Source organism: Chinchilla lanigera, unplaced genomic scaffold (assembly GCF_000276665.1).
Source record: "Chinchilla lanigera isolate Chin_1 unplaced genomic scaffold, ChiLan1.0 scaffold00043, whole genome shotgun sequence".
NCBI classification, from domain to species: Eukaryota; Metazoa; Chordata; class Mammalia; order Rodentia; family Chinchillidae; genus Chinchilla; species Chinchilla lanigera.
Genome location: NW_004955444.1, coordinates 154,972 through 168,289, shown reverse-complemented (window position 1 = coordinate 168,289; position 13,318 = coordinate 154,972). Strand labels below are relative to the sequence as shown.

Below are 13,318 nucleotides of genomic sequence, written 5' to 3'. Positions count from 1 at the left end.
CATATATACATATCCATAAATATGTGTAGGTATCAAACACAAATATGCATGTATAATTATACGTATTTACACATAGCATACAAGACATGACTTTAACATTGATTTCATTCTAGTCCTGTATGGCTCTTGTCTTCTTCCATTCCATGTTTAAACTACTTCCTTCTACACTGAACATTGTAGTTCCATCAAATCAACACATTTTCTCATTTACTCAGTTGTGTTATACAGTTCTGTTTTCACCTGGGTGCAGTGGTACCCTATTTTTGCCTATCAAAACTGTCAGCCCCAGTAATTGTGACTCAAAAGAAAGGAAGAAGTCCACAAAAGGTCTTGTTTAAGAATGTAACAGCTTTATTCATAGTGGCCAAAATTGGTAACAGCAGAATTGTTTAACAGAAAGGTTGATAGATAACTGACATATTCATATAATGGAATACTATTTGGCAATAAAAAGGAACAAACTGTGATTTCATGCAACAATATGGATGAACTTGAAAAACATTATGCTGAGTTCAAAAAGGTGAGCAGAAATAAATAGATAATGCATGATTCCATTAACATGGACAGGCAAATCTAACCTATGGTGACAGGATTAAATCACTACTCTGCTTGTTTTTGGGGAGTAAGATGGGGAGGCCACTGACTGGGGCAAGGCATGCAGGAGATTTCTGGAATACAGGAAATGTTTTGTGTCTCAGTCCTGAGTTATTTGGCAATGCATTCAACTCTGCTCTTAATATCTTTGTATTTCAGTGTTTGAATTATTTCTCAATTTAAAAAATAATTGGCTGGAGTAGAGTCTGCTCATTTCAACTGAGACTGAAATCCTCGGATTAAACCATCTCCTTCTCCTGAGCTGCTTCATTTCTAAGTCTCCTACCTAAAAACTCTCCTGGCTCCTGAAGATATTTGAGTGTGTTACACCCGATCAATACTTTCACTTCCTTTCACAGTCCTAATACTTTTTTATTATTATTCTTTTAAATAATCAGAGTATAGTATAGGTCAGAATTTCATGAATAATTAATAATGTTATCAGTTTAGGTCTGGCCCATGAATATGCTTTAAAATAGAGAAGACACTTATGAAAATTCAAAATGTTTAAATAGCAGTAAATTTTAGACTAATCCTTAGTTTAAGCCTTTGCCCATCTGATATGTGAATATGAAATCCAAAACAAACAAGCCAGCTTAGACCTAGTCAGATCTTGACAATGAAAACAATTGATTTTCAATATTAAATGATCAAATATTACTTCAGTGAGGAAATGATTTTCTCAAACCTTCTCATAGATTCTGGTGCAGATCACGCCCTTCATGATACATTCCTTAAAAGAGGGAGAGAGATTAATCGAGTAACTAAAACAAATCAGAAGCTAGAAAATTTATAATAAAAATGGAAATTCCAAATTCATAAAATTAAACTTAGGAACAAAATATCAGAATGCTAATCTCCAAGTAATTCAGAATTATGACAACCAAAATTGGAGAAAAGACTTTAAAATTGACATGTGTTTTTGTATAGGAATTTTAAAAAATGTGCCAAACTGCTCAAAAGATGAAGTAAAAATGACTAGTATGTACATGAAAGAGTGCTCAGCACAGTGCGGGGAGTGATCTTTGGTTATTAGAGAAGTGCAAATAAAAATAACAGTGACATTTCACTACCCCAGTAAGAATGGCTATCACCAAGCCCTCAAAGCAATACCTTTTGGTGAGGTTGTGGGGAAAAATAGAACCCTTCTACATTGTAGGAATTTACATTAGTATAATCACTGTAGAAATTAGTGTAGGGATGACTCAAAAAACTAAAAGTAGTGATTTCATTTAACCCAGCTATACCTCTTCTAGATATCTTCCCTAAAGAGTTAAAGTCATCATATTGCAGTGATACATGCATGCTCATGTTTATAGCACCACAATTCACAATAGCTAAATTATGGGAGAAGCCTAACACCCACCAAAGTGAATGAATAAGGAAAATTGGCTTGCAAAATGGAGCACTACTCAGCCATAAAGAAAGATAAATTTGAGGCTTTTGTAGGAAAATGGATGGATCCTGAGACCATAATGCTAAGTAAAATAAATCAGAAACAGAAGATTAAATAGCACATGGTTTCTGTAATGTAGGAGACCGAAAATATAAATAATTTAAAGAGCAAATAAAAGAGGTGGTAGAAAACAAGGAGATAGACTTTGTGGGGAGAGGAAGAAAATCTGATGAAATGGGGAGAGAAGGGCAGGGAGTGGGGGAAGGAGGACTAAAAATGACAAGCTGCATCATATATATCTACCAATTCCCTAGGATGAATGCAAAACGGTGTTTAAGTTTTGTTCATAATTTGTATGCATTTACATCTACAGAGTGGTTATCAAAACTATTTGTGCATTGCCGTTACTTAGGGAACATTTAAACACACAGATCCATACAGGGCTCTCTGTATGAGAACCTATTTCCCATGTAATTCTAGGGCAGCAAGGGCTAAAACCACTGTACTAAAGAAAAAAGCATTCCATGAGTTCATTTACATTCAATGTATATATTAATGAATAAGCACAGGGTCTTTACCTTAAAAAATTGTTAGTAGTCATCTCATATAATCTCTGTCATAATTCTTTTCTGAGAAGAGACCTCCAGGAAGAGATCTCTAAGATTCCTAAGATCTCAAAGAGATCTCTAAGAAAGAAGAGAGTTCTCACAGAAGCTCAGCTTGCACCATTGACGTGGTTTATTTTAGGTTATTATAGATTCTTGAGAACAAAGTATTTACACGTCTGCAAATAGCTGAGCCTTGCAAGGTATATTTTGCTTTTAAAATTTAGACTTGCTTTTGTCACAAATTCAAGCTAGTGAGATTTAGGCATGCTTTCTTTAACTTTAATCTTTTTGGTGTTGTTATTTCTAAAATAACCATGGATTTCCTATTTTAAAATCTTGCTTGTACTTGAAGATAAATATTTTATAGTTTAAATATCACTCAAGCATTAACTCTGACTTTATTCTCAGCCATTTTTATACATTTGTATTTCAAAGGGCATTTTTCAAATAAGAAAATCAATCTCTTTATATAGCATGATTTCTGAAGTTAGACTTGGAAACACTCTTACCACTACCATTTTTCCATCCACCAACTTTCTCTTTATTATTGTCTCTTTGCCATCCCATTTCTGCACTTGATTTAGGAGGCCTCTCTCCATGGTTACCACACTCTGGAAAGACAAATGCATACATGTGACCTACCTAGACTTTGGTTGGTCAAAGAAGGAAGCATTTCATTCAGTACTGAGCCATTTTTGTAACGGACTTCTTATGCAGCACATTCTTTTCCCACCCTTTTTAATGCTAGCAATACTTTCTCAAGCAATTGACGGGACCAACTTTACAGAGAAACATTAAAGATTACCTTAGTTTTCCTATTGTCAGCTGTGGTTTCTTCAAATTCCTGGCCCAGTTTGAAAGAGATCTCTGTGTTTTTAAAGGCACTTTCAGTTCGTATAGTTATATAGTCCCCTTTCTTGCTGATGATCACCGTAGGCTTGGCTAAATTTCCCAGTTTTCTGGTGGCTAACCCCACACCTGTAAACCAAGACAGTATTAGGATTGTGCCTCCCATGACAGCGTACCCGAAGCAGTATGGTGGCCACATAAGGTGTTCAGTGGTATCATAAGTGGGCAGGCGGCAGGTTGTCCTACTGACGACCAGGGGCCACCACCCACATTTCACTACACAAGGAAAGTGCATGTCTAGGACTTCACTACAGAAGCAATGTCTGAAGATTTTAGAAAGTAAAATTGTTCAATCGCAAGAGTGGAAGTTATCTACTTTTACAATATTCAATCCTATTCTCTGAAGTCAGTTGTCATCTATTTGTATGAAACATTAAAGATTCTTGAGTCTTTACCTACAAATTTTGTGGATACATATAGATATATATGTGGATTTTATATATACATGATTCTAAAGAGAATGTTGAAAAAGAACAATAGCAAAATACCAGCAATATAGACAGAAACAAAAAAAAAGCAAAAACAATAAAAATGATACACAGTTTCAGAACACAGTGATAGGAACTAACAGTTGTTGTTATGTTACGTATTATTATCTTCAAAGAAGTTGCTCAGATTACCAAATATAAGTTGTGGATATATTTTAATGAGACTATGACACATACTGTTGTCTGATATTTTCCCCTTCAGTAATACATTGTGAATATAAGTAATTTCCCTTGATAGAGTATCATTTCTCAAATTTTGTGATTCCATATCTAACAGGTAGAAAAACGTGATCCATCTATGTTTCATATTTGTACCACTGCAAATGATGATAGATAAATAAAAAATATTTTTTTCAAAACTCATCTACATTTGAAAAACCAAACAAAATTAGGTTTATATTTTATTACTATTTTTCCAAAAGTATAGAAATACGTGGAAAAAGTGAAATTCATATAAGAAACATAAAAAATAAAAATCAGTTTCTGAGAGTCCAGTTGGAAGTTCCAATTCTTAGGCTTATTTTTCCATAGTGCAAAAAGGCCTGGTATATCTCTGTCTATACTCAAAAAGAAGTGAGGAGCTGCAGGCAATAACGTGAACTGTTACCTTTTTCCTAATTCTTATTGATTGTTTATTTTCTATGATTTAGGACAAAGTTTTTCAAAATAAGTGATAATCTCTGGTTTAAAGCTTGAGAATCTACATTAAGTAAACCCCCAGGAGCTTTGTGTGCTCTATAACTTAGACCCTTAGCAAGACTTCCTTGTGTTTTGCCTTTTTTCAGGTACAAGAAAGCCATAAATCTATCCTGTATCATAGCGCAAGTCCATTACTCATAAGTCCTCATGGACCTTCAGGCAGCAATGACATGACTTATTCATTTCATCTAAGAGTAGAAATGTTTCTATAAGCATTCTGAACACGTAAGTGAAGCTAGAAGTACACCACCGAGCATGACACCCTAAAGCCATTGGCATCACTATTATTTTTGTACTGCTCTGGAAATCTCCAAAGACTCTTTCTATCTATTGCATTCATATCTATGGAATATTCTCTTTAGAAACCTTAAAAAATAAAGTCATAACTAATGGTTCTTCTGTCTCCATTCACTGTCCCAATACCAAGAAAGCCTGACATTAGTAAAGCTAAATTTGAATTCATTGTCCGAAACCCCTATTCTTTCTTTCTCTCAGTAACTTCCTTGGAACACCCTAGTGTAGGAGTCACTGTCATTTCCAAACTCTGTAAATCTACATGATTATGTAATAATGAACAACATAGAAGTAGAGAAAGAGAAAAATTTCAGCTTGGCTAAATCAAAATTTTAAAATGACATTTTCCAGCATTCAATTCTTTATTTCATGAGTACCTTAGTTGTTATAAAAATCAGCTTTCAGGAAAGCCAGAGAATGGGTTGACCAAGCTTTTCAAATTTCTTTCTTCCAGATTTCCAGTGAAAACCCATTGCTATGAAACTGCCTTTGGAATCAATGTGAGTTCCATGCATTTAAGCAGCTTCATTTAAATTCTACTACAATTGCCTCAATAAAATGCAAATAAAATATTTGAAAGACCCAAGAGATTAATCCTGGAAGAGGACTGAACTTCAACCTGCACAAACTTCCCCAGCTGTGATAAAGGATATCAGAATGAAATTCTTTAAAAAGGTCTTCAGAAAAAAAATAAATAAAAAAAATAAAAAGGTCTTCAGAACCAGCATGACAAGTAGCATTTCTTACCCAGAGCTTTCATGTAATCATCAAAGTGCTCACTGGAGATGAGTTTCCAGGTGCCCAAGAATTTGTTGCTCATTGTGGTAGAAGATAGTTGAACACAGTTCTAGATGGTGTTTAGGAGGCTCAGAGAGAGGCTGAGGCCTCAGAAGATTCTTTTCAATGTCCACAAAACATGTGACTTCCCCAGAGACCCAATGGGGAAGTCAGTGTCAGGACTGGGCAGTGAATGGCTCTTCAGTCATCTGCTACCCATTCATCAGGATAAAGAAAACCCCACATAATGTTTCCTTTTGTTTCCAAAAATGTCATAAAAATGAATGAGGGTACTATTCATTTGAATCTTCAAAAATTTTTGTTGATCTTAAATTTATGAGTACTTAGGTCCCTAATGCATTGGAAAAGACTCTATGGATTATATAATTGTGAATGAGTGTGTGTGTGTGTGTGTGTGTGTGTATGTGTTGCATTTAGGCATCTTGGCAACTGTGGATTCTGAAGGTTGCACGACTAAGAGTTCTAATTGAAAGGGAAAAAAGAGAGGAAAATACCCATGAATATTGTAATAAGAGTCTGAACTATGTTGTGGGAGAGAACTGCAGGGCAGTAGTGTGGGGACATATTCAGAGGTGAAGAAGGGTTGGCATAGTTCACATATCCCAGGCAGACAGCGTAGGCAGACAATGAAATCAGTCTATCACAGCAGAGTACAGGAACTCTATTCATGTGATAGGACAAGAAGCAGTACTGTGATATGCTCTTTGACCACAGCTAAGATTTTCATCTATAAAAATTTTAAACTCAAACTGAGCAAGTTCTTAGTGACTGTGACAACTTTAAGTCCCTTAAAATAAGTCCACAGTCTTATATAAACAAAAGATTTTCTATAAAAATGATACTGGTGGATAATGAGAGTTCACCATGGGCCAATCACTATGCTAAATGCTTAATACAGATGCTATCATTTACTACTGTCAGTACTCCAAGAGTTAGGTGCTATTGTTACACCCCTCTTAGGAGTGTGGAAAACAAACTCAGAGGGGTTAGATAACTTGCTTCCAAAATTTGAGTAAGGAGAGGCAGGATTTGGACTGAACTTCACTCCCTAGTGTCTACAACTTGCATGTGTGATACCTGACATCACACGTAAGCACAGATGTTACCCAAAGATCAGTGATTCTGACATCACCATGATTGCCTAGCAGTACTCATCTTCTCCAACTTCAAGAGAGGTAATAATCAAAAGATCCTGGCAGGTATGTTGCTTCAGAGCCAATTTATATTTGATCAGGAGGAGCAAATGTAAATCCACATCAAACATAAGTGTTGCTCTAGGGAAATATAGGCATGAACACGGAAATATGCATATATTGCCAAGGAAGAAAACTTATAACATTGAAACAATGTTAGACCAAGAGAAGAATTTTCTACTTTAGGCTAATTGGCAGACGTACCTGACTACTGAAACTCACCAGATGATTTTGGACTAAGATGAGAGTCTGAGCCAATGTACCGGCCAAAGGCCTGGGGTCAGAGCAATGAAAGGAGATCCAGGTTGAACCACGCTCCAACATTAGGCCACCCCTAATGTCTTAGTCATTTTTCTCATCTCTGGGACAAAACACCTGGTAACCAGCAGAGGTTTGTTTGGCTCATGTTTCAGTCCATAGTCAGCTGGCTGCAAGGCTGAACAACATGGCACAGGGACATGGTGAAGGAATAGCTGCTCAGCTCATGGCATACAGGAAGCAGAGGGAGATCAAGAGAGGAGCTTGGGTGGGAGACCAACCCTTCCAGGCCACATCCCTAGTGACCTCTTCTTCTGACATGACCATACCTCCTAATAGCAGCTAGCTATAATGTCCTTGTAATCCAGTGACCTTCCAAAAGCCTTACCCTTAAGTACTTAAGGCTCTCAGGACACATCTACATATAAACCACAACACTTTGTTAAGAAAGTCAGCAATATCCTAGCAAGAAAGGACATGTAGTAAACACTAGAAAAACATTACAACCAGATGAAAATATCTGGACTTAAACTAAATGTTAGTTCAATAGATATAGCTTCTCTTTAGAATGGATTCAGTCCTTCTCCTTTCAGCAATTTATTGCCCATGTAAATCCTCAAGATTCATGAGAGTTACTGTCATCATACACTGAAAAGAATACCCAGTGGTCCAAAGAAGATGGATAAGGAAAGCATGCTTTATGTAACGTGTAATGGTAATGCCCTTTATGTATGTTTTCAAGCTATATCCAGTCATACTTTTGGAAGAGATATTAACCATTGTATAGTAAAGAAACAGAGTATTCATGATCTTCCATTTGGATGCCAAGTTTTTTTGCATTTATTCAACTGCAAAAATATTTATTAAGAGCCTACTATGTGCCCAGAACTTTCAATATGCTGGTTAAACATCATTGAACAAAGTTTTCCACCTTCATTAACCTTATACTCTAGTTAGGAAGGCATAGTTTGAAGCAACATTCAGAGACATATGATATCTACTTATCATTTTGTAGTATTAGCAGATGGAGACAATAATAATGCTACTGAAGAGCCAGCAGACCGTGACTGCATAGGAAGATGTTTTATATAATATCTTAGACATCATCATGAGAAAATGATCTGATTTATGATCAGAACTCAGCAGCTAGGGTGTCTGGTGCCCTTCCAGATACTTTAGGCCTGTTATCCACATTGCCCTCTTTCAAGCTTCAAATAAGTGTTTTTCAAATTTAATAATGTCAACATTAAAATTGCTTTGTTAATGCAAACTCCCCTTGTAAATTCCTAAGCTACCAGTGGATAGTCTTTTGGTTACTCTGGTGATGACTGCATTTATGGTACCCCAAGGGTAGTTAACAGCTTTCTTTTGTTGACTGGCAATACAGAGATGGAAGAAGTAGCTTGTGATTTGTCTAAAAAATCCCATTAGCTTTTTTTTGCTGGAACCTAACATGCATGACCTCTTTTCCAAAGGTTAGTCTAAGATTTCACATTATTATTCATAATAGACACTTGAGAAATAAAGTTACTTGCTGGGGAGGAAATAAAAGAGGATTTCTGCATTTCAATTTCTTTCTCTGGTCCTTACATAGCATAACTGAGCTCCCTACAGTTTTGGTACTCCCTTTGCTTTGCTTCTGGAGAGAAGGTGATATTAACATTTTCCCAGTGCATCCAAGTAAATTGTATTTTTCAGTCATTGGCATGAAAAGCTTGAGACACTTTGAGGAATTGGTCCTTGGTTCCCATATCACTAATGGAAGAACAGAATTCCTTAAAATAATTCACTTGTTCTGGCCATGTGCACCATAATTCCAGCTACACAGGAGGCTAAAGCAGAAGGTTTGTAAGTTCCAGGCCAGCCAAAACAGTTTAGAAAGACCCTGTTTCAAAATAAAATAGAAAAGGGCGGGGGACATAGCTTAGTGATCGAGTGCTTGCCTAGCATGTGGGAGGCTCTGGGTTTAATCTGCTGTAGTGCAAAATCAAGCAAGCAAAAACATTTTAAAATATAGTGAATAACGCATGTACATGTGAGTGTGTAGTATGATTTTTTAAAATTTTAGATGTATTTTTGTTCTTCATTTGTACCTTTATTAAGGTGTGATTGATTAACAAAGTGGTCTAACTTTAAAGTGTACCATATTATATTTTGATAGGTGCTTTGATCAATGTGAAACAGTTATCAGAGTGAAGCTATTTAATACATCCATGACCTAATATATTTACAATATTTTATTTGCAATGAGGACATGTAAAATTTACTCTATTAATAAATTTCAAATGTAGAATACAGTATTATTAATTACAATCACTGTACTTTATATCAGCTCTCCTATCCAACCCATTCTGCATGACTGAAGCTTTGTGTTTTGAACAACGCTGCTCTGTTTCACCCTCCACCTTGCAGCCATCATTCTAACAGCTGCTTTGTAGGGTGGTTAGACTGCCTTATGTTCCATGTGGAGTCGAAGGAACAAATAAAAACTCTGAGAAGTTGAGTGATGTTTTAAAATCATGTGTTAGCCAGGCCAAGCAAACCTGCTTTGTTGCCTATTTTATTTCTCCCATTGATTTCAAGCTGAGATAATGTAAAGGTTGTAAGACAAAGTGTAGTTAGCATGTGACCTTTTTATATAAAGAAAATATTTCAGATTAAATAGGTCAGAGAGTTAACTAAATTCATGTTTAAAATGTGTTTTATTTTATTCAGTGAATCCAACTTATTTTGTCAAACGCTTGAAAGCTAGCTTTGTGGTTTGATTGTAGCCCATGACATACTTGTGACTGGTGATACACTGTAATGATGAAATCTCTTATATTTTATTCAGACCCAGAATTACACTATCTGCTGCAATAAGTCCCAGTATTTCAGTGGTTTAACCAAGAGGTTTAGTTCTGGCTTGATTTTCAGTCCAGCGTAGGGATTCTTTGTTGAAAGGGAGCTTTTCTCCATGAGTTCATTCAGAGGGCTTAGACCCATTCTGCTAGTGCCTACACCACTGCCATGGGGTTCAGAGGCAGGCATGAATTGCCCCTTTACTGTCCTGCCAGACATGGCATATATCACTTCTACTCAGATTCCAATGCAAAGATGTCACAAGTCCCAGTACAGACAGAAGCAAGGCTGAACTGAGCAGCACCTGGCTTGGAGATACTTTTCAGCAACAGTGCGATGCTATGGATGAGCAATCCCTGGTTTCTAGCAGGCAACCAATCCTCTCTGGCACAGTGACATTCAGATAGTGGTACTAAGAGTCTTGAGATTATTTCTCAATGTAAAGAGTGATGCTGTAGTGAAGTTGGAGTATGTTCTCACCTAACTTTGTGACCTCCTGTATAGATGGCATTTGGGTTCAGTTTTGTCATGTGTAAAATATTGATTGACTGGAGGATCAGGGAACATTACTTTTGTGAAGCTGCTTCGTAACCTATTGTTGTAACTTTTTATTTTTAACAGGCATCTACTGAAATCTGAACTATGCCTTACAAAGTAAACTGGACTCCATTTCTCTGCTCATTTTCTGCAAAGCCTGCTGCTAACGAGTTGCTCACAGCCTCTGCTCCAAGTTCAGTGCTGCTGAGACACTCCCCCGCCCTGAGTCTCTGCTCATCATTTTGGCGACTTGTTCACCAATGACACTGTTTCCCCTCTTCACATCTTAATGACATTATCATCAGAGAAGAGTTCTAGGAAAACAGAAATGACCTGAGGGATTTTCTGTGCTGGTCACCTCACCCTGAGATGTAGATAAGTCTTCATTTTGCAAAGAGAAAAATTAAGTAGGTAAGCAGCATCTGCAGACTGTAATGTAGCCGTAGACATAAGCATGATGCAAGTCTGCCCCTGACAGGGCCACAAACCCCAGCTCCTTTCACTATAAGCTTCTGTCCTATCAAAGGAGCTGATGGCTAAAGAGACCTTGTCTATCCTCCTGCATATCCTACCTGGATATGATAGACTATATTTTCTCCCTCAAGCTCAAAATAGAAATTATGAGAACATGTGCTTTTACATCTTGATATTTCCTTCTAGGACTCTTGTCTATTTTTGGTTATTGTGTTTGGAGTAGTTGGTCATCACTTTTTTTACGTTCTTAATTTTTATTAGTATATGTTTGAATTCAGAATAACTAAATTCATCTTTTTAGGACCACGAAGAAAAATATGTCTTTTTATGTTTATGGCATTTTTGGTGCAAAAAATATGGAAATTAAATATTACTAAGAATGGTCAACAACATTATTTTTGTCAATGACTTCCTAAATAATACTAACAAAAGAGGAAATCTGGTGAATTATCTTTGGATAATAATATTAATGTTGGCATTAGTATGATTGATTTTTGGATAATCAATATTTCCTTTACAAACTTCTGTGTGGATCTTAAGTATAATGATTTATTAGTTATTTGTGCTAAAAAATTCAAAATAAAATGTATTTTTCTTTGTGGTTTAATAAAGTGACTGTCACTTCTTTTATTTCAAGCCCTCTTGGAAAGAGAAGAAATAATGGTTTTGATTAATCAATTTACCTAATGAAAAGATCCCTTACAGTTTGATAAATATGTTTCATTTCCTTAGATAGATGGCCTTAGACATATGATTTTTTAAGGCAAATTAGAAATATCAAGAGACCGATTATGTGAAAATTCTTACTAACAACTAATAAATCTAATTATTCTTTTTTTAAACGACAGAAATGTTGACACGATTTTCTGAGAATAAAGGTATGGGATTAGGGCTTCAATACTCCTTTGCCTCATGAAACCTTAGAAGGCATTGTGGACTCCTTGCCTGGCATACTGCTGCTCTCCAGCACAGGACATCATCAGATGTACAGAAGCCATGCAGAAAGGGCTTGCTGAAAGGGTAAGTGAACGGTTTCCTAAAAAGCACTGTGTTCAGTGCTGCCTATGAAACTCTCAGCATCAAGGCTGTCTATCTCACTCATACCCTTTGCACTTTGAGCTGTGATACTTATGAGAAAACTGTGGGTTTTTTTCTTCATTATACCTCAGTAAAGTCAAAGATTTACATGAGTAAGTATCCAGTGCTTTAGAAAGTAATTTCTCTTTCCTGAGTAATTTCCAAACGCTCTGACCCGTGCTTACGGAGTCATTAAAGCATCTGTCACCGCCAGCATCCTGCAGACTGATTAAGGAGGTATTGCCCATGTTCCCTTTGCCAGGACACCACCAGACCAAAGCCTCTGACCTCTGAAGAACAAACCTGGTCACATTTTGTACACACTGGAGTTCTTCAGGAGCGAGAGGGACCAGGCCTGTCGGGATGAGTTCGCTCACTCCTAGTCGGTAGCCACATGGCCAGAGCCAAGCCCAGAATTCCAGCACAACTGAATGCTCAGAGGTCTCCAGGTCTCGTAAGGCAGCCCCAGTTCCCGCTCTTGTCCAGGCAGCCAGCTCTTGCCCCATCTCTTGCTTTAGTCTTTCTGTTCATTACTCTTCATCTTTACCCCTCCGAAGAGGGCCGTACCCAGGATGCCTCGGGCAGTCCCCCTTTGGCCTGCTGTGTAGGTGCCATTCTTAGCAGGGTCCCTTTTCCCTTTTAAATATTCACCCAATTTGGATAGCAAATTATATGGATCATCTGTTCTAGTGGATGTGTACCAAACACAGTTCTTAGGCCTCATATTTGACCAATTGCTGTCCATTTTTATATTTAAGGTACAACATAATCATTTACTTAAATTTCTCTCTTTCTCCCCCCCGGCATAGATAGTCTCTCTGTCGGAGGGTGTTTACCCTTTAATTTTACGTCCATTGCTCTGTTTTACTTGGGCACTGAGATCACTCAACTTAACAATTGCACTTGGTGAAATATTGAGAGATTTTGTGTAGTTCTAAAAGTTATATTCTACTGGACATTGAGACATTCAGGACTGGTGTTTAATGACACGTCATTCTGCAAGGGTTAACTCACAGTGGTGATGGATTCACTAGCCTGATAATTTTAAATGGATTTGTGAAGAAGGGAAACAATGACATTACAAGTACTCTTCTTTCACAACTCAACCTCCAGGTAGTCTCTCTCTCTCTCTCTCTCTCTCTCTCTCTCTCT

The 13,318-nt window shown here is 36.9% G+C and overlaps 1 protein-coding gene across 1 annotated transcript; it reads right to left on the bottom strand.

The window, feature by feature from the left end:
* Nucleotides 1-334: 334 nt before the first annotated feature.
* LOC102008036 (myelin P2 protein) lies at nucleotides 335-5,871 on the bottom strand. The gene is made up of 4 exons (XM_005392055.1): nucleotides 5,736-5,871; nucleotides 3,404-3,576; nucleotides 3,108-3,209; nucleotides 335-1,327 (listed from the first exon to the last, which is right to left on the bottom strand). The coding sequence occupies exons 1-4, from the start codon at nucleotides 5,806-5,808 to the stop codon at nucleotides 1,277-1,279; spliced, it is 399 nt and encodes a 132-aa protein (XP_005392112.1). The 5' UTR covers nucleotides 5,809-5,871; the 3' UTR covers nucleotides 335-1,276.
* Between the last annotated feature and the right edge of the window lie 7,447 nt (nucleotides 5,872-13,318).